This window comes from Tenrec ecaudatus, chromosome 1 (assembly GCF_050624435.1).
Source record: "Tenrec ecaudatus isolate mTenEca1 chromosome 1, mTenEca1.hap1, whole genome shotgun sequence".
Lineage (NCBI taxonomy): Eukaryota > Metazoa > Chordata > Mammalia > Afrosoricida > Tenrecidae > Tenrec > Tenrec ecaudatus.
In genome coordinates this window covers 24,608,559-24,630,592 of record NC_134530.1, presented here as the reverse complement: position 1 = coordinate 24,630,592, position 22,034 = coordinate 24,608,559, and the positions used below count along the sequence as shown (strand labels likewise).

The 22,034-nt window shown below is 48.5% G+C and overlaps 1 protein-coding gene across 5 annotated transcripts in view; it reads right to left on the bottom strand.

The window, feature by feature from the left end:
• The window catches only part of GATAD2A (GATA zinc finger domain containing 2A), a 77,380-nt gene that overhangs the window by 3,236 nt on the left and 52,110 nt on the right, over nt 1-22,034 (bottom strand). For 4 of the 5 annotated variants that reach the window (XM_075549355.1, XM_075549345.1, XM_075549338.1 and 1 more), the window contains 9 exons: nt 7,468-7,600; nt 7,218-7,349; nt 5,908-5,997; nt 5,375-5,506; nt 5,066-5,233; nt 3,218-3,497; nt 1,661-1,959; nt 1,079-1,153; nt 608-797 (listed from right to left, as the gene is read on the bottom strand). In XM_075549355.1, the coding sequence (XP_075405470.1) occupies nt 608-797; nt 1,079-1,153; nt 1,661-1,959; nt 3,218-3,497; nt 5,066-5,233; nt 5,375-5,506; nt 5,908-5,997; nt 7,218-7,349; nt 7,468-7,600 (1,499 nt within the window). The remainder of the gene's footprint in view (nt 1-607; nt 798-1,078; nt 1,154-1,660; nt 1,960-3,217; nt 3,498-5,065; nt 5,234-5,374; nt 5,507-5,907; nt 5,998-7,217; nt 7,350-7,467; nt 7,601-22,034) is intronic. The other variant, XM_075549363.1, reaches the window with a different exon arrangement.

Below are 22,034 nucleotides of genomic sequence, written 5' to 3'. Positions count from 1 at the left end.
AGCCTGAGCTGAGTCATAGGTCTGCCAGGTGTCAGTCTATGAAGTGACTAATCTCTCCTCCCTAGCTGGGAAGAAAGCCCTCAGTGATCGAGGAGAGGCCCGAGGTGGGAGTGTGACCTTTTTGTAAGGTACCCAGCCTCAACCAGCTGATCCCTTAACGTGCCCAGCCTGCTCACCAGCTCATGGGCCAAAATCACTTTGCTAATCCTGTCTCCAAGAGGATGCCCCATGTGGCCGAGACCTACATGCACCCCTTCAAGAGGGACGAGCCACGTGGCAATGAAGTACAGCTACCACTGACAATGAGCCCACTCTCAGAGGACCTGTAATAAGCCCTTGGGAGCATTAAGAAACATTGACAGTGCACAGTAGGTCCCCAAAGGAAATGCACACACACACGAGTGGTACATGTGTGCACCAGGCTCTTGGAGAAAATATGCATAAAAATGCATCATTTCCCACCTTCTTGAGCTTCTAGCATTTTTTATGGTGAGCCAGTGTTACTTTTATATTCAGAAAATACCACCCTCTCCCAGGTACAGGTTTTGGGCCTGGTGCCAACGACAGGGAGGAAGGACCAGACAGAGGGCTGGGCTGGCAAACCTACCTGCGCTCAGGGTTGCCTTCTTCCAGCCTGGGGTGGCACTGCCTTTGCCGGCACCCACAGCCCTCTCGGAATGCTTGCCAGTCCTGGTTGCAAGGGCCGCAGCTGCGTTCTGCAGTTTGGGCGACTGGCTAAAGGTGTGCAGGACGCTGCGGGCTGTAACGGCGGGGCCCCGGGACAGCTGGCTAGAGGCCTAGAGAGAGAAGGCAGCAAGTTCAGGAGGGCGGGGGGGCTGGAGCCAGGGGGCCGCAGAGGGCATGAAGCTCAGCGCAACCTCTCCTCGCTCTGTCCAACCGCTTCCCACCCAGGTGGGGTCCCTAGAGTCCAAAGCCAGGAGACCAGGTTACACCAAGGGTAATCGGGCTGGGCAGTCAGGGACAGAGCGGGTCGCAGTCGGCAGGCTGTCTGTGACAGGGTGTGTGGGCTGGTGGGTGGAGCGGTGCGGGGCAGGCGGCCCCAGGCCTCAGTGCTGACCTGTAGTTCGGCCCCGTTAGTCCAGTTGCGGGCCTCTCCTGAGCGGAACGCTGCCTTACGCCGGGGCTTAATGACCTACACAGATGGGGAGTTGAGTAAGATCAACAGTGTCCTTTACTGGTGTGCACCGCCTGTCCATAAGGACAGGCTGTTCTGTTCCCCCAAGAGAGGGCTGTCACCTAGGGCTGCAGAAAACAAGTTTAGAGAGGGACACAGAGCTTCCAGAGAAGCAGCTTCAGATCTGAGGGGAGAGCAAAGGATCAGAGAACACAGAGGACTTGACTTCCTGCTCACACGTTCCCTAGAGAAATGCCCGCTTTGTGCTCACTGTGCTTGTCAGACAAGGAACACTTTCAGCTGGCATGCTGAAAGCGAAGGCTACAAAACTTAAAAGAAACGGCAAATTAGTGTTTTCACTGCCAAAAGCCACCATTAAGAGCAATTTAAACTTGCAACTGACAATCAGGCGAATGAGTGCTGAGTAGACGAAAGAGCCAGGAACATCTCGCCCGCTAAGGCCTGCCCCAGAAGAACAGCTGTGGGAGGCCTGCGTGTGCAGAGCACCAAAGGCCTAGGGCTCACCTGCTTGAGCGCGGGGTGTGCTGCACTGGTGGGTTCTGCCTTGGCCTGTATGGGTGTGCCCTGCTGCAGCAGTCGCTGCTCCATCTCCTGCTCCTGCTGCAGCGCCTTTACAAAGGCGGCCTTCAGCCGGCTGGTGTGTTCCACCTTGAGTGCCCGCTTCTGGCTGGAGGTCATGCAGGTCTCGCACATGATGGTACCACCTTTCTCCTCACGCCAGCGGCATGTGAAGTCCGTCTTGCACTGTGCGCACATGTAGGGCTCGCGGGATAACAGCGCTGCGGCGGCTGACACTTTGCCCGCTGGAAGAAGGAGGCTAAAGTCAGGGGCAGGTACAGGGTGAGCACCCCTGACCGACCCAGGGCAAGCCACAACACCCCCAAATCCTGCTCTGGGCCCGCAACCTCAGGGCAACTGCTACGGAAGCAGAGCTGCACAGGAGAAAACGCCGCTGGGAAAACCTACCATCTCCCAGGGAAGGGGGCCTCCACTCATATATGCAGCATGTTTGGGGATGGGGGGTATCTAGTTTTCCCTGTGCCGTGCCATTGGACGGTCGCCTGAGAAGGGCAGATCTCAGCTCCACGAGCTCCCACACCCACCAAGACCTCTCTCACCCCAAAGCTGGCCAGTAGAGTGGCTTAATCATCCAAACCACATACCCCAGGTCCAGACATTAGGGGTCACCGAGAGATTGCTCTGGGGACATGGGCCACTGTGACTTCCACCGATTTCCCCCCCCCCCCCCCGCTCCCCCATAAGTGTTTGTTGTGGGCAGGGCGAGTTTACTAGCAAATCCATAGGGCTGCCCAGGTCTCCATTGTTGTGGAGATGAAAATAGGGCTGGATCCCAGCATCCAAGATATACACCTCACCAGGTCCCACAGAGCCTGCCTGGGCCCTACCTTTGGGAAGCCCAGGTACATGAGGAGGGGGCAAGGGGGCCTGAAAGTTCCACACAGATACCCAAGACACCAGGGATATGGGGTCAGGACCCCTGTATCCCAGCTAGGACTCGCCCAGGACCATCATGTGGGCAGAGGCGCTTCCCCCTGAGCTGCGGGGATATGGAAGGTGCAGTGCAGCTACCCTGAGGTTGAACATTCTGGTGAGAACAAGAGACCCCAAACTATCTCAGTTAGATGCATCCTTGGACTTAGGTTTTCCTTCAAGCTCAGACCCAACTTCTCTCAGCCACTGTCTGTGTATCCTTTCAATCTTAAGACCCCCTTCTACGGACACAGGCACCACTCTGAAAGGTGCAGACAGTGATGGCCAGGCTCACAAAGCCACTCTACCCATCTGCCTGCCCACCATACAGGCCAACACAACCACCCCCAGGAGGTGCTTAATGACATGTTCTCATAGCTGGCCAGGAACCAAAGACGCCATGTCCCTGAGAGCCCAACTCACAACAGCTCAGGGCATTTGGTAGACATCTCCACCTGCCCCAGTGTTCTCCTCTGCTCTGCCTTGACCCAGGAGCCCCTGGCTCAAACATGCCACACCCAGATCTTCTTAGACCCCCTCAGTCCCTCCTGCCCAGGGGTCCCCGGGCACCTTGCGTCTCCAGCAGGTTCTGTACCACTTCCTCCAGGCCCACCAGGTAGATGAACTCATTGTTGGCAGCGCTGGGCAAGAAACTCATCTCAGGGGCAGGGGGCTTGGGTGGCGGGATCTCCAGCAGTGTCTTCTCCAGCTGTTTGCGCAGCGCAAGCTTAGCAGCTGCTTGGCGGCTGGCCGGGGAGTCGCCGGGAGCAACTGTGCCCACGGTGCCGGTGCTGGTGCTGCTCACCTGGGCAGAGGTGGCTGCTGACCCTTTCAGGGATGCTGGGGAGGCCTGTCAGGAAAAGATGCCTGTCACGTGTGGACACATGAACACAGCCCCCTGAGGACTCCAGCTATCTACACCCTGTAACTCCCAATGGAGTCATGAAACCAGTGAGCCCAGAAAAGCAGCACCAAATTAATTCATCTTTGGGACAATGTGTGCAGGCAGCCTTAGCTGGGGCCCCGAAAATGGTGCCCATTCACATAGACACAACCCAGCATGTGCTGACTAGTGTCCGTCCTCTACCCTCCTGTGGGTGAATCCTCACAGGTGTGTGGAACGTGTTTTGTCCTTCAGGATGGCAGAGAGCAGCTGCGCAGGGGATGATTGAGATAAACATCTGAACTCCTGTATCCTTGCTGGGACTAAGGAAACAGCTCCAGGCCTGATCCCTGTCCCTAGCCCTCTTCCTCCCTGGCTTCCTGCATGAGTTCATTCTTAGTCTGAGTGCACAGTTGGCCTGCACTGAGTTTTCTTCTCCCAAGTGCCCAGCCCTCACAACAGGACACTGTTCTACTATGGCACTTGCCCTAAAACTGGCCAGGGAAGCGTCTTCAGCTGAAGAGGTCAAAGACTCTTCTAGAAATCTGAGAAGAGGTACATTCCAAGTCCCAAGGAAGCAGGGCATGTCCAAAAGTTGGTACATATAGCAACTTCGACTTTCCCAGGGCCCACCCACCTGCCCTGACAGAGGTGAGTACTCAGGCGCCTCAGGCTGGCTCCCTTCCCCCGAAGTCCTCCCTGGCCCACAGATGCAGACCATACTACCCCTGCGCCCCAAACTGGCCTGTCCCTTCGCAAATCAGAGCTCACTGAAGGCGAACAGGGTCTGCTCACTGCCAGTGTTGAGGGGGTTCACAGGTAAACAAGGCTGCCCTGTCCAGATACCCCTATGGTGGCAAGCCTCTATATCTGTCCTGGCCTCAAGGCCTGGGGCCTGCCCTGAGCAAGTCCACATAATCCTGCTCCAAATGAAGAGGCTGGGGTGGTAGATACCAGCTGCCATGGTGAGAGCGCATGGCTCCAGAGAAAAAAGGGAGTGCAGACTCGCTGTCAGCAGACCCAGTACCCAGCTATTGTGTTTGTCACTCCCCGCCCACCCCCATTTGCTGGCTGTTATGGGTGGGAGGGGATGGCCTGCTTCATTTCTGAGGCTGGGCACGAAGGTGAGGGGCCATGGTACTAAGAATAGACTTGCTGGCTCCACAGGAACATCTGCAGACACACTTCCCTAGTGCACACCCAGCAGAACAAAGGGGTGCTCCGCCCAGAGGATGCAAGCCAACAGGAGCAGCAGGAGGCGGGTGAGGGTTGGGTGGCAGCAAGAGGCAGCACAGGCCTTGGAGATTTCACCATAACTACCCCCCAAAATCTGTCCCCATACTGTTGGATTGCTGACCTGGATCCAAACTCCGACCCTCAGTGAGCACCCTTGCCCTCCCGATCTGCTTTTACCCGTGTAGATGCAGTGTTTCTGCTCTGGTTTATATCCTGCCTCATCTGCTCCCCACCTGGCTACCGCAGTAGCAGTAGCAGTCTGGATACCAGGCCCCTGTTCATAATGACCCGCGCCTTACCTGAGGGATGTTGACAAGCAGACCAGCATTGGGCACGTTGGCAACACGGATCAGACCCTGCTGGATGATCCTCTGCCCCTGGATCTGCACACTGGGCACAGAGGCCCGGGGGGCCAGAAGTAGTGGAGGAGGCCCTGTTCCGGAATGCTGTCGGATATTGTGGATTTGCTGGGGTACACAAGGAGGACATAAGACAATCTGTCTGAGATGATGGCTGGCAGTGTGTGGGGGGGTGTCTTAGCATCATACCCAGAGCCCCTCAGCCAGCCCCTAGGGCCCCAGACCACACCAAGCCACCTGTCTACTTACCTGTGCCCCTCGAACAAGGGGGGGCATGACGACCTGGGCATTGGGCTGAGGCCCTGATTTCACAGATGTCTGCTGCCCACCACGGACCAGGGGTGGCGGGATGACACTCCCAGGTATGCGGGCTGAGGCGGCCTGTGGAAACACCAATTGTACTTGGAAAAGTGCAGGGTGGTTCAAACAGAAGGCCAAAGTGTGTCAGTATGTAGTCAGGAGCACAGGGAGAACGGAGACAGATGGCAGCAAGACTATGACTTATTCACTCGCTAAGGGGACACTTCCTAGGACACTAGGCCAGTGAGGTCTACCCTCAGGGGAAGGCTCTCCTAACCTCTCAGAAATAAGACATGGACACAGGAGAGTTCCCAGCTGTGTGGAGATGGTCACAGGGCATTGCCACCGTGGCCTCCTCTAGCTCACAATGTCCTAGCAATAGTCAGTGTTTAGATAGTTCGGGGAATGTTCTCAGAGGAAAGACCCGCTGCTTCAGTAGGAGGTGTAGATGGACTTAAGTGATGCGGTGTGGGGACACTGACCTGTAATGATGGCTTGCCAGCAGGAATGTTCTGGGTGCCCCGCACAAGCGGAGGAGGGGTGGTCACAGAACTTGAGGAGGAACCAGTGGGCTGTGGGAGCAAAGGACATGAGGTGAATGACATGAGGGCTTGAGTGAGTCACTGGGAGAGGGATGGGATCTCAAAAGGCACAGTGGTTTTTGTTCTGTGACATGCCCGGCTCTTGGAAACTCCGCTTCTAGCTCAGAGTGCTGCCTGCTGCTCAGATACAGTGTAGACAACCACACAACTGAGGACAGGGATTCTTCCCCCACACACCAGGCTTCAGCACCATTTTCTGCTGTCACTGATGACGCCCTATGAAGCGGAGTGGGAAAGCTGTGAACCCCACTGCAGAAGGACAGCAGCTTGACTTGCTCAAGTCTTCAATATACGGCAAGAAAATGGGACAAATGAACAGGAAGGCTGCATTTCCCCACCAGCAAGCACATGGATGGACATAAGACAAGCCCCCAAATATGTAAAGCATCCAGGGAAATTGCAAAGCCGCCTCAGACCAGTCCCATGACAGCTTCTTTCTGTCTACACACTGCTGGATGTGTTTATAGCTTACTTGTTGAAACAGTCATTTAACTAACGGGAGGTTAATGCCAGCACAATCAACCTTCCTACCACAAGGCACCAAATAACTGTACAAATACACCTGAAATTCTTCAGGTCACTTTTGTGCTCCCACAGCCATCCCTATCAGGCTGTGCTAAGAAATCACAGAACTGAGGGAAGGTTCCACACTCAGGAAGATGCCGTAGGTAGGGCAGCGCTCAGAGGACATGATGCCCATCTAGCTTCCTTTCTTAGATGGACAAGCTTTAAAGGGAGGGCCTGCGGGTGCCAGTATGATGCTCTTCTGAGTCTTCCTCCTCAGCATGCACAATCAAGGGGAGGCACCTTTTAGGGAAATAAGCTCAGTACAAAAATCAGCTCCGAACCAAGAAACTCACTTCTAGCAGTGACCCAGAGACACCCGTTACCATTTCTAGGAGTAGTATCATGCTTTACTTTAAGCAAAGTGAACTTTATATACTCAGAAAATACTCTGAAAATATACTTAAACACCCGTGGAAACCAATCCAAACATGTACCGAGTCTACAAATTTCCACCCAGACACCGTGGTGTGTGCCCACACCACAGGAAACTCCTGAAAGCCACAGCTCCCTCGGACCGAACTGAGGCGGGTGATGGGTCAGGCAATGAGGGATCCCACAGCCACTGTGACCTGTGGCTCTGCACAGCAGGCCCAAGCCCAGAGAGAACAGGTACACATGCTCACCTTCGGAACAGGGGTTTCCTTCTGGATCTGACTCTGCCGTAACTTTTTCAATAAGACAAGCTTTGCTTCTTCTAATCTTAATTCTTCTTTCAGTTGCTTAATCATCCTTTCTCGTTCCTCAGGACTACTTTTCTGCAAGAGCAAAAACGGGATGGGTTGAGGGAGAGGGTATGGGCCAGACCATGTGACCAGGGATGGACCAAGACTGGGGCGCCCCTTGAAGTGTGGTGAGGGGGAAGAGGGTGCTCACCATGAGGGCCTCAGTACTGGTCTCCGTCAGCGCCATTCTTGTCAGCCCATTCACCCTCGGGCTGGCTGGCTGCTCACCATCAGAGAGCACGATCACGTCAGGTGAGGGGGCTCTCCTCTCAGCCTTCACATCACTGCGGACAGAGAGAGTGGGCATCATGATAGGGCACCAGAGTTCACGCCCAAAGGACCAGACCAGTCTGTGGGCATGTAAAAACAAGCAGATGAGCCCCCACTGTGGCTCAGCCTCTGGCCAGCTGTCCCCTAGACTGTTCTTTCTGATGTCTGAAGCACTCATTGTATCCACATCCCATGTTGCCCTCCTTGTGCACCAGAGGCCTTAGCTACAGGGGCTGTCCTCCTTCCCCGGCAGACAGCATCTGGACACCAGTTATTCACTGTGTGACTGATGGACACACATATTCTGGAACATAGTCAGCTGTAGAAGTTAAGTGTTGGATGCATGTAGCTGCACATACCCCAGCCAGAACCAGCACTCTGCCATGCTGGAACCACTGAAGGCTTCAGCCCTACCCCAGCCAAGTGAGTCCTCTCTGAGCCCCATGATCAGGTGGCTGATGTGTGTAGAGGTGGTAGAGAGAGGACAGGGACATAGGCACAACACACACCCGAAAAACAGCAAAATTCCGGGGGGAAGGGAGACTCCGGATAGGGCAAGATATGACAAAATAACGATGTATAAATTACCAAGGGCATATGAGGGAGGGGGGAATGGGGAGGGGAAAAAAAAAAAAAAGAGGACCTGATGCAAGCGGCTTAAGTGGAGAGCAAATGCCTTGAGAATGATTGGGGCAGGGAATGTATGGATGTGCTTTATACAATTGATGTATGTATATGTATGGATTGTGGTAAGAGTTGTTTTGAGTCCCTAATAAAATGTAAAGAAAAGAGAAAAAAATGATTAGGGCAAAGACTGTACAGATGTGCTTTATACAATTGATGTATGTATATGTATGAACTGTGAAAAGAATTGTATCAGCCCCAATAAATTGCTAAAATTAACTAACTAATTAATTAATTAATTAAAAAAACACACAGCAAAATTCCTCCTGAATATCTGGGCAGTCTAGTCTCCTCAGAGCTACACATGTTCTTATCAGCCAGGTGTTGTATCCCTGTTACCTTTCCTCTCCACCATAGACCCCCCACTTCCCAACCAAAACCCTCAACTGAAATTCCATAATTTTAGCCCAGTTCTCCCCTTCCCTGTTTCTTAGCCTACTGCTTGCTCCCTCTCCCTGCCCCATGACAAGGCCAAGGCCACCACTGCACATTTCTTTACTATTTGTCATAATGAGTTTACAAATAGCCACATGCACGGCTAAAGAGCATGATGAGAATGTTCTGGCCCCTCCGACCACAGCACTATGTGAAAAGCATATTGTTTGATTTAACCAACAAGGGAACACACATGTGATGGGTCCACTAAGGTGCAGGTGCTCAGCAGCCGGCACTGAGACCATCAACTCACAATGCCAGGTGTATGGGGGCCCCAGAGATACACTTTGCTCCCAAACAAGGCAGGCAAGGTAGGCCTAGTCAAAAGTCTCTGAAGCAGGGCACTCAGTAAGTGCATAAATGAAACTAGTCCCTAGGTGGCACTATGACACTGAGCATAAACCTGGAGGAGCTTCAGGGAAAAGTAAACTAAAGGAAAGCTTGAAGCTGCCCTCTCGAGGTGCACACAGTCTCAGGGTCAGAGGGAGCAACCAGGGCTCTGACATGCCCTTGCGTGGCGTGCGTTTCCACTCCTGGAGTGGCTGGGATGGGCAAGTGTCAGCCTGAAGTTCTATGTGATACTACCCTAACCTTACTTCATTCAGAGTCTCAAGGCACAGCCCCCTGACATCCCAAAGTAAACAGACACAAGGAAGGGGAGTTTCAAAGCCAAGTCCCCGGGTGGGGGCAACCAGTTACACATGAGGGTCACTTATACATAGTAACCAGGATGTACTGTTCCATTCAAGTTTAATGGTCTCCTCACTGGCTGGTGAGAGAAGCTGTTTTCAAGTGATGCCACAGGTCCTTCACCAGGGCTCTGTGCACACACCTGACTTCTTCACACAGGAAGATGCAGTTTTCAGGTGGTCCTATGGGTGTTCTTTGCAAGGAGGAAGCCTTCTCTCAGGAACTATATCCTAGTTGCTAGACCTGACTCGTCAACAATGAGGCCACCTTTGGTGGGGTTAGCCACGGCCTGGGTAGATCTCAGGTACTGCATGAGGTCCAAGGAGATGCTCAGGTAAAACTTCAACGAAGGTTACAGCCTCATCAGGGAGCTTTTCAGGACACAGAAACACTAACCAGGCTGAGAATGGTGCCCCCACACTTCCACCGTTTTGCAGTGAGAGCGTGGTTCTTCCAGAGATGCAACACAGACCTCAATAGGCTCCTGAAGCCAGCCTGACCAGGGCCGCAGTGCACAGAATTGACCACTGTTCAGCTAACCATGGATTCGCTTGTTCAGGCCAGTCTTGGCGGACTGTAATCAATAACCCCATCCAGGGGATGATGTCACCTCCCACTAGAGCAAGAGCAGTTCAGCATCCAGGCAGCCAGCAGGGAGTGAACTTCCTGTATGCTAATCAGGCCACCAAAATGTCATGTGACAAAGGCATTTCCGTCCCTGGTCACGTGACCCTTTCTGTGCCTTCCAACGTGAAAACCATGGCAACAGCCAGTTCTAGCCGGTTCGTGACATGCAGCCTTCATTTTGAAAAGTGAGGTGGGGCTCAGGTGCTGTCAGAAAATGGAGGCGGGTGCACCCCGCCCACCCTCAGCCTGCGTGACTGCAGCACTTCCTGTCACTCTGGACAGGACATAGCTCTGCCATGAGGGGCAGCCACTTCTCCCGACAGACACCAGTTTTCCAACCCCGGAAACTTTACCAGTCTCAACTTTTAAAGGGAAGGAGTTTCAAGTCTCTCAGTGATAGCCCAGAAAGTTCTTCAAGTTCAAGGAAAAAAACTCTAACCCTTGAGTATGTGCCAAAATAATAGTAAACAGTTTTAAAGATTAAGAAAAAAAAACTACATTTGAACCAAAAGATGCTGAAGAGTGGGAGTGGAGGTAAAATAGCCACACTGAGGGTCAGGTCCTCCTATCTGGCCATATTGACAAGCCAGCCCTCTGACTTTAGGACTCAGGATAGAGACTATCAGGACAAGGAAAGATTTAATGTCCCAAGAAAGTCCCTATGAGCTGACCAGGCCATCACCAAGTAAACAGACCTCCCCCCCCCCCCCCGCCCCTTCCCAGCTGCAAGGGCAGTGACTTCACTGAGGTACTGAAATCATGAGCCTCAACACAAAGTGACACCAGACACAGCCAAGGCAGTCAGTGCAGTTCATCACCTGCCACCTAGCAGTTTGCATGTCCGTTCACATTTGTGGAACATGCATCCACCAACCAGGCAATGGGGTTAAGCCCTGGATGAAGCATATTATGTCCTTCAGGGCCACAGTCCATCTGGCAAGACAGATACATAGATAAGCAGGAGGGGGCGGGGCAGGCAGAGAGCAGGAAGGCTGAGATGTGGCAGGTAATCCCATAAAATGGACCTGACTCAAAAGAGGTGTCTATCCTCGGCCTGATTGCTCAGGAGCCCAGACTCTTAAGAACAAGGAATCTTACCTGGACCTGTTCACTGGCCAGCTCAAGAGTAAAGGAGAGGGCAAAGCTCTGGAGGTCACAAACCCCTTCCCCCAAGCAGAGAAGAATCATCCTTGTCTGAAACCATGCCTAACAAGGGATCACTGAGGGAAGAGGGATTCACTGGTCTTTGGTCCTCTCACCTTGGGTACTGACCCACCCGGAACCTGGAGATGCTGCGTCAGAGTGGTACGCAGTCCCAGGCACAGCTTTCATGGTGTCAGAGCTATTCCCCAGAGTGAGTGGTCTAGGGTCATCTCAAAGCCCTGGTCTGACACAGTGGCAAGCAGACGGTAGAGCCTGCTCTTCAGCCCATCCCTTGGAGATGTGGCCATGCCCTAAGGCCAAAGGGAGAGCCTCAGATACACTGATCCTTCCTAGACTCCAACCACACACCTGCTTTTTCCACTGCCTCAGTCTCCAAACCAATCTCCTCAGCTTCTACTTTGTGTCCATTACCAACCTGCCCTATCTGCCTTGTAACCTGAGACCCTCTTCATGGAGATGTCCAGAGAAATAAAAGAACCTGACTGGGGGGCAGGAGGTCAGGATGTACTGTGCTTCTCTGCCCAGAAGCCACAGGGCTGGGCTACTGGGTAGGAAATTTGGCCCTCTGTGGTGACAAAATTCCTTCACTTCACCCCTTGCCTCAGGGCCATAGCGTGAGCACCAGCTTGTCCCAACCACATATCTTCTCAATGACACAGCAAAGCCACACAGCCCAGAAAGGAAGCCAAAGAGGCCCGGTTGCAATGGAAGGACAGGGGCCATCACACCCATGGGCTCCATGGTCAGCAATGGGTGCCACAGACATGCCAAAGCCTGAAGCTGCTCACATCAGCTACCCAAGAAGGGCAGAGCAGCATGATCTACACAGAAATGATGGTTCCAGCAGGACCCCAACAGCACCAAGAAAAGCTGGTCAATCCTGCAGGGAAAGGCACCCAGAAGAAATGACCACAAAGCAGGATGTGAAGCCTGGCTCTCACTGAGCTCAGTTGAGGAGACAGATGGACAGTCATCGGGTGAACTGCAAAGCTGCACGCACACAAGGGCTGTGCAGCATTCCCCAACTGCAATGACCGCAAACCTGGTGCAGCAGGAAAAGCACCCATGGCCTGGATATTCACCCCAAACAAACTCTAGGAATTCCTACCTTCACCTGGGGGACCCAGCTCAGAGGCTACAAGACAGGGTGTGAGGACAATCAAAATTTTGTCCATATCCTGAGTACCTTTCTGATTGTATGGGACCCGGTATAGCTACAAAACCTAGAAACTCAAGTTTTTCTTCTGCAGAATGGGCTTTTTCTACTTGCTTCAAAAATGGATTTTAAAGGAGACAGTAGGCACATGCCAGCCATCTAAGGACACTGTTCTGGTGAGCACCTTTCTGCTGTCCTCTATCTCTGGATTCCTCCCTGAAACCAGAAGCCTCAGGACAAGGCCCTTGGCCCTGGACACCTTTCCTGCCATTGTTAGAATGGCAAGAGGCCTATAACCACCACGTAGTCAGAATCTCAGCAGACAGGCCAGGCAGGGCATCACTCCAACCTGTGCATGCCTATAGCTCCTAGTGGCCTGCCTGCACACCTCAACATGGGCCACAAAGCCAAGGAGTCCAGGGACTTCTGTGAGGTCAGAAGGTGTAGTCTCAACAGCTCTGGGGCAGCTACCTGCCTACGATGCTCCTACCCTTCGGGCTGCAGTGCCCACACTACAAAAGTACCCAGGGGGAGAAGCAGGTGCCTAGCAATGCAGGTTTACCCATGTCCTCAGAAGCACATGCTGTGGGAAGAAGCATCCTGAATGGAGGGGGCTCGTCCATGCCCAACCTGGAGCAGGTATCTGGAGTGGGAGGTGGGTTACATCAGATATGCTTAGACCAGGATCAGGGTCATTTCCAAGGGCAGCTCATGAGCAGTGTCTGCATCACTTCAAAGAATGACGGCATCCTGTGATTACATAGCAGACATTTCCCCAAAATGGTCCAAGTGAGCCGTCACTTCTAAGAAAAGCGCCAACATTATCTATCACCAGGATAAAGCCCAAACTCTCCCCCCCCCCCCGTAAGTAAAAAGCAAACATGTTTTGCAGAAAATAACTGAGGCAAAATGTACAGAATTTGGATGAACTCCAGAATGGCCAGAGAGGATTAGCTGCAGGTCTGTACAGGCAGATCACATTTTATTGTGCTTCGTTTTACTGCGGTTTACAGATACCATTTTCATTTAAAGAAAGAAAAACTTTGAAATATGTGGCAACCTTGAGTCATAGGCAAGTCTACTGGTACCATTTGGGGGTAATTCTGACAACATTTAAACTTTTGCATAATACTAATCAACACTTTCTAACCAAAAAACACACTGCTACCAAGTAGATTTTGACTCATAGCAACCTTCCTTAGGATTTCCAAAGCTGTAATCTTTACAGAAACAGAACCTCACCTTGGTCCAGTGGGTCTTGTGGCTAACAGTCCAATGATTCTGATACCCACTCACTTATTTATTCGTGGCTTTTAAGTCGATCCTGGCTCATAATAGCGCTACAGGCCAGAGTAGAACTGCCCCTGAAAGTCTGAACTCTAATAGGCAAAACCAGAGTTTAGGGAAAACTTGCTATTTGCTCAACTGCTTCCCAAACATGTTAAGTGGTGATACGAACTTCTGTTTGGGATGCTGAATGGAAAAAAAATCATCACTATGAGAAAAGATCTCTACTTAGCAAACTAAGATTTTTCAAGGTTCCATGTTGTTACAAAGTCACAGGGAATAAACAATCACCTGATCATTATGGGGAGAAAGTCTTAGAAGATGGCATGATGACTAAACGTCATGTGGCTCGTGGGACAGAACATTAAGAAAATACTAAAGAACTCCAAATGCAATATATTGTTTGGTGCCATCAAGTTTATTCCAACTCACAGTGACCACCTAGGACAGAGTAGAAATGTTCCACAGGGTTTTCTTGGCTGTAAGTTTTACAGCAGCACACCTTTCTCTATAGAGCTGTTGGGTAGGTTTGAACCACCAACCTTTCAGTTAATATCCAAGTCATTGTGCTGCCAAAACAAAACAAAAACTGTTGCTATAGAGTTGATTCTACGTACAATTTGACCCTACAGGACAGAGTAGGACAGTCCCAGAGGGTTTCCAAGGCTGTAGTCTAGGAAGGTGATAAACTACCAATTCTTTTTCTCTGCAGAGCAGCTGATGAGCTCAAACCTTGAGCCTTTTGTTTAGAAGCTGAGCTCTTTATCACTCTACCACCCGCACCCCAAGCCAATTAATTCTGTCTCAGAACAACTCCAAAAGGAGAGAGCAGAACTGTTCTTTAGCATTTCTGACAGTATAAATCTTTCTGAAAGCAGATGGCCTCATACTTCTCCCACAGAGAAGTTGGAAGGTTTGAACTACAGACTACATTAAGCAGCCCAATCCTAACCTACAGCATGACCAAGACTCACTTCTGGCTCCTAGCAGCCTATGTACAACAGAATGAACCACTGGATGGTCCAGAGTCATCCTCACAATGGTCCATCCATGCAGGCCACTGTATCAATCCATCTTGCTAAAGGTCCTCCTCTTTTTGGTTGTCCTGCTACTTTACCAAGTACTGGTCTCTATTGACATCATATCCAAAGTATGTGAGATGAAGTCTAGGCATCCTTGCCTCTAAGAAACATTCTGCGCCCCCCCCCCCCAAGAATTCACTTCAGAGGACAGCACTGAGGCTACAACTCAGGGAGGGAGACATGTCTGATCACAGCACACAGGAGGAGCAAACGAAAGAAGAAGAGAGAATGGAACACATCCTGGCCCACCAAGCCCTGAGGGTGATATTCCCACTCAGAGCAGCCAAAGCACAGAGAGGACCATAGGGTCAGCCCCACTAGAGACACGATATCTCTCACTGAGCCATAGCACTATAGGGGACAACACTGGAGACAGTGCAAGAATTGCACCCAATCTTACCCCACCATACTGACGTGAAACACTAAGGGTGTGTAACAGAACAGCAAGGGGAACAGAGAAACGAAGTCCCCAGGGAATACCAAAAATACTTTCAGGCCAGGGCATGGCACCTCATCAGACTCCTAAAGGCCAACAGACAGCCCTTGAACTACTTACAGTTTTTTGTTGTTGTTGGTTTTGTTTTCTTTTGTTGCTTTGTTCTGTCTTGTTTTTTTGTGCATATTATTATCTCTGCAGGTCTATGTAGATAAGATAGGAGGGATAAACAAGCTGGAGGAGAAAACAATGGGACCGCTGGTTCCAGGGAGACATGGGAGAGGGTGAGGCAGGGGAAAGGAAGTGGATGTTAACAAACCCAGGGACAAGAGAACAACTAGTGATCCAAAATTGATGGCTAGGAGTGTGTAGGAGGTCAGAGTCCTAGTAGGGCTTGATCTAGGGCAATGTAACCGAGAGGAATTACTGAACCCCAATGAAGACTGAACATGATAGTGGGACAAAAGTAAAAGGAAATAGAGGAAAGAACTAAGGCCAACAGCATTTATAAAGGTCTAAATACAGGCATGTGAATATGTAAATATATTTATATATGATGGTGGGGAAATAGATCTATGTGCATATATTTGGAGGTTTAGGACTAAGATAGCAGATGGCTACTCAAGTACTCCCCTCCCCTTCCCCCATCATGATCCCAATTCTACCTTACAAATCCAGGTAGACCAGAGGATGTACACTGGTACAGGTAAGAACTGGAAACACAGGGAATCCAGGTCAGATAAACTCTTCAGGACCAATAATGAGAGTAGTGATACCAGGAGGGGAAGGAGATGGGGAAGGTGGGGGAGAAAGGGAGACCTGATCACAATAAGACATATAGTCCCCTCCCTGGGGGAGGGACAACAGAAAAATGGGTGAAATGAGACATTGGACAGTGTAAGACATGAAAAAAATTATAAATTTATAAATTATCAAAGGTTTGGGAGGGAGGGAGGTGAAAAAAATGAGGAGTGATACCAAGGGCTCAAGTTGAAAGCAAATGTTTTGAGAATGATGATGGCAACAAATGTACAAATGTGCTCGACACACGGATAGATGGATGGATGATGCATGGATGGATGGTTTGTGATAAGAGTTGTTTGAGGCCCCAATAAAATGTTTCTTTTTAAAAAAAAGAAGCAAGATATATTCTGGAAATATATCTTCAAAGACAAACGCAAACCAAACCTACTGCTGTCAATTCAATTCTGAATCAATAAGACCAAACACAGCTGTCCCACAGCTGTAATCTGGTGGTACAGTGAATAAACACTAGCAGTTCCACAGGAGAAAGCTGTGAGGCACAGATGCTGGTTAGGGACCCTCCATTCCCACAATACTCCAGGTCTGCTCTTTCTGTCAATAGGAAGCATACTTTCTGAGGCCAAGTTCACTGTCATTTATAGAAGACAATCTTGTAAAGGCAATGAGGGGTGGTAGCAGACCAGGGAGCATGCCCTCACTCCCCAGTGGCCTTAGATGGCTGTGCATGAGCTTTTGAAGACTGCGGTTACTAGTCACTAAGTAGGATGTAACATTGTCTTTGTGAGCTATATGTTATGTATGGGTGGCCTAATCTCTAACTAGTTAGCCGAATGGGTTGACAATGTTGCTGTTGGTCCTAGTCTGGCTATCCCAACCAATTACTGAGAGGGGATTAAGTCTCTACATACAGGTGAATTGTCTTTATCCGTGCTTCATACATTGTGGGGGTCCTACAGTGAAGTACACACATAACTCTTTCCAATGCGTGGGGCCTTTCATCATTAGGAAATGCCCCTCTTTGGCTCTAATAACATTTTTCCTCTTAAGGTCTATTCTATCTTATATTAATAGTTACTTCAGCTTTCCAATGATTATTATATGTATGGCACATCTTTTTTCTATCTCTTTACTTTCCATCTGTGTCCTTGAGTCTAAAAGGGGTTTGACAATATATAATTAGGTAGATCTGGCTTTTTAAGAAAAAATTCCATCTAACCGAAGTGTTTTTTGACCATTCACATTAAATGTTATCACTGATATGGCTGCCTTCACATGCCATCTTGTTACTGGTTTGTCTCCCACCTTTCCTGCTCCTTGAATCCTCCTTGAAGAGTACCAGTAGTGCAGTGGTTAAAGCAGAGTCTCAAACGCATTAGGCCTACTGCTTCCTTTACAGGTAAAAAAAAAAGCCCAATTCCCTCCTGACACTTAAAATATTTTTGTGCCATAGACTATAACATAGGATAAATTATCTGCTTTTGTGGTCCCCCTGGATCATACCAGTGCCCCCCAGGGGGTGGTATTGCCCATTTTTTTTTGAAACACTGGGTTAAAGGACTTGACTATGCATCACTAGCTACTCCACGGTTGAAAACCATGGAAAAAGATGTAGCAGCCCGTTTCCACAGAGATTACAGCCTTGGAAACTCTGAGGGGGTAATTCTAATCTGTCTTATGGGGTCATTATGAATGTTGGTTTGGTTCCTCCTTTTTTTGCCTTTTGTGGTTGATATTGTTTTTGGTTTGTTTTAAGAGATTCCAGGTGGTGTAGTGGTTACAAGTTGGGCTGCAATCCACAAAGTCAGCAGTTCAAAACTACCAGCCATTGCTGAGAGAAAGACAAGGGTTTTCTACTCCCAGAAAGAGTTACAGTCTCAGAAACTCAACAGAGGCAGTTCCAGCCTACCCTAAAGGTTAGGCAAGATTCCACATAGACTCCATGGCAGCAATTTTGAGTTTTTTGGTAAAAGGGTAGTCATGAGCACCACTGGGTGGTTCAAACAGATCACTTCTGGTTACCAGGTAAATGCGAATCACCTGTGCCATGCAAGAATTCTTTGCCTTTCTTCTGTGTTAACAATTTCTAGTGTACTATTTTTATTCAGCTGTTGGTTTTTAAATTTTTATTATTATTATTGTTTTGTTATTTTCTTGATAGCTGCTTAGCAGGTTATATGAAATATTCAACAGATCAAACTACTGCAGCTTAACACTAACTTGACTTGATTCTGGTCATATGCAGACACTTTGCTCCAAACTAGCTATATTTCTCTACTGTCCGTTGAATCACTGTCACATAAACTATATGAGGGGTGCTATAGTTTATTGTGCCAGCCTCGCCAATAAACACAAGTAGGATTAACTAAAGGGCAGAGGGATAAATGGCTTGCTTGTTCTGTGCCTCAGTTTAAAGGGGTACACTACCTGTGGGATGCCTAGCCTGTGGACTGTGTCGCTCTAAGTTCAGATCCCTTTAAGCCCACACGATTGGAATGTTCATCTCTGGAGCTGGGGACTGACAGTTGATGACAGTTAGGTACCTGCCTTGCTGTTTGCTGCCTGGGTATATATAGCCCAGCTCTCTCTACAGAAGAGGACTGGCACCTGGCAGCTCTCAAAACTTGAAGGACTGCTAGTGTCTCACTGCTTTATAATTCAACTATTAATTTCTTATATTATCTATCTGTATATTATTTAACAGTTTATTTCTCGAATTATATATCTATGAATATATTTATATATAATTACTAGCAATCTGGTTTGTCTCTCTAGAGAACCCTGTCCAATACAAGGGGGTACCCCCCAAAAATGATTTTTTTTAACCTCAAATCTATGTATTTAATTTTTTTTTATAAAACAACCATATCACCTTCAACGTACTCTCCATTACACTTAATACATTTGTCAAATCTGCGATTCCATTCTTGGGGATATTTTTTTCAAACTCATCTGTTTGGATGGTGGACAGCACCTCTCCCATTTTTTTTTCCTTTCACTTCTACACCGTCAAATTGTTGTCCTTTCATGTCCCTCTTTATTCGCAGAAACAAAAAGTAGTCAAACCAAGGTCAAGTGAGCAAGGTGCATGGGGCAAGAGGGACGTGTTGTTATTTGTCAAAAATTGGCACACTGAAATGGCTGTGTAAGCAGATGTATTATCGTGGTGGGAAAACCAGTCCCCCATCTGCTGCATATCAGGCATTTGTTGCACACTATTACGCAATTTTTCAGAAACTCTAAATAGAAAGCTTGATTAACAGTCTAACCTGGTAGAACAAACTCCCAATGCACTATGAGTCAACATTTCCACCTGCTCGGGAAGTTGATGGCTATCCAGAATGAGGTTTGTCATCAACCGACATTTCACCTTTTTTGAAAATCACTCCTGGTATGCCTGAGATTTCCCCAAAGTGCTGTCCTTTTAAGCTATTCAATATCACAGCTTTCTTCAGCATTTTCCCATGCAGGAAACAACATTTCACAGCCACACACTGTTCTCTTAAATCGGCCATCACAAAAAAACAAGGTTTGAACGAAACTGCTCTTAAGAAAAAAATTCACGGTGACTAGAGAACCTTCCTAGGCACGCCACTAGGTGCACTAACTCATAGGAGTTGGTCGATCTGGACGAGTGAGAAAAATGCATACTATGAAAGTTCCGCCCAGTGTAGCTTGCCCTCCTTTTTGGGGGGTACCTGTCATACATCCATGTTATAAAGTAATGATACTGTGTTGGAGTTATTTCTTTGTGTGAAATATGTTTATAGACTCTTTAGATTAACCCCCTGTTGGCCAGATCCAGGGCTATTTCTTCCTGTAGACCTGGGTTGCCACTGAGTCATTTCCTTGTGGTCTGAAGAACTTGGAGGGCTTGCCAGGAAGGTTCTCTCAGTCTTTGCTTGCCTATAAATGTCTTTTTAATCTCCATTTTTGAAGGACAGTTTTGCTGGTTATAGAATTCTTGGTCAGCAGTTTTCCTCATTTGATGAGAAATCAGATGCTAATTGCACCAATGGCTCTGCTGTATGTTATCAGTTAATTATCTTTTCTAGTGTGTTTAAGATTTTCTCTTTGTTTGGCTTTCAACAGCTTGACTATGGTATATCTAGGTATAAAATGCTTGTGTTTAAGCTACTTGGGGATCACTGGGATTCTTGATGGACTCCACCTCAAATTTGGCAAAACGTTGGGATATTATTTCTTCTAATAGCCCACACACCCATGACCCCAACCCTCAGGTTAACAGTCCCGGGCCTTTCCTGCTCACCCACTTCTAAAATGGTCCTCTCCCCATCAACAAAACGGAGAGGCTCACATGTCATCCACTCCTCCAAGATAGGCAAGCTCCCTAAAGCTCCAGCAAAGAAGTTGTGGCTCCTCATAGCCTGCAGAACCTTGTTACCAATGGAGCTGAGGGATGGGAGGGGAGCACCCTGGGCCAAATGCCAGAGTCCCACTGTTTTCACCTGAAATTCAGCAGGATTTTGAGCATAAACTCTTCCCATTGTATGCCTCTGATTAATTTCCAGAGTGTTAAAATGGTTGTTTTTGTCAATTCTGTACAACTTTATAATCCATTTTCGAGGGAGGGTGTGATGATCTCCTCACTCAACCAACTTCAAGAGGTTTCTTTTGAATATAAAATACACACTGGGAGACTAAGTCAGTAAACTACCAAGTAAAAGGGGCGGGGGGAATAGAAAGAAGAAAGAGGGTGAGATGATCCTCTTTAGATGACTCTGGATGCTCCAAATCGGCCCTCTATAATACAAATAATACCTTGGTGATTTTAATTCACCAGTTACTTTAAAAGAAAAGAAAATTCTCTGCCTAGATCCTGTCTCTAGAAACTGCCTTCAATATGCCCAAATTGGATCATAAAAAATAAAGTGACATTAAAAAGAAAGAGGCAGATCTAAATTCTGGAAGTGGAATACGATCTGTGGTGGAAATAGGTTAATATAGCCATACTCAACAACATGAATTTCTCACAAACCAAATGAAAGAAGGCAAACAGAAGGTACCTACTACAGAATTTCATTTATTTAAAAGACAAAATCAGAAATCTAATCTATGCTGTCCAAATGGCAGCTACCCTTGGAGGGGATTCTAGGGTACTAATTCATTTCTGGGTTTAGGTAGCAAGCACATCTGATTTGTAAAATAATCAAAGCAATACATTCATATCTACTTTCCATTATGAATGCTATACAGCAATTAAAAAGTTAAAGGGAAATTTTCAAATTAAAAAGACCAAGTAAATTTCTCTCTATAGAATCATTTAAAACTGGCCTGGTAGTCTTACATAGACACAGTAAAGTTTAAGCCAGAGTTTCAGCCACCCTAAACTGCAGTCAGAAATTACTACCTATGTCTTTGGACATGCCCTCACAGAAAGATACTCAACAACAACCTGGAAACCAATGGGAGAACCAAGCCACGACAGAGGAGGAAGCCAAGCCAGATGACCCCAATAAAGATCGGGACAGAAATTTCTAGTTTTAGCATGACTTATGGGAAATTAATACCAATATTCTGCAATACACACAATTGTCCATAAAGGAGCTGGTAGATCGTTCCAAAACGAACCTGCAGGAGCACCAGCTCTCCATGAAACATGCTGTTTCCAGGAAAGTAGAGGAGCTTTCACCAATACTGCCCCCTGTCGTTCCTTTCATAGGACATTGGGTACCAGCAGTTGTAACTCTAAATTGATTGTTGGTGGTTTCTACCACCCTGAGAGGTGCAGTTGTCATCCTATTTTACAAATGAAGGCACAGTGGTGAAAGTGATGCCTGGAGCACTCAGGAGTGTGATCAGTACCCACTCAGTCCTGCCTGCTCTTCTCCACCCTGGATTCCTTCCATACCTCAAACAGCTATCAGAATACCAGAAGTCTTCATGGAGGCTATAAGCCCTGTCTTACAGAAGAGGACCCCACCTCTGTGCCTTCGCACCCCTTACATCATTACAACCAATTGCAGACCACAGTATTGCACTGGCACATGACACTCATTGATTAAACCAAAAGATCAGGGGCTTAAGTTTAAGTTCTAGTCCCCTCAACACTTCTGACTATCAGAAAAGGAAAGCCTGCCACAGGCCTACCTTGCATGTCCACG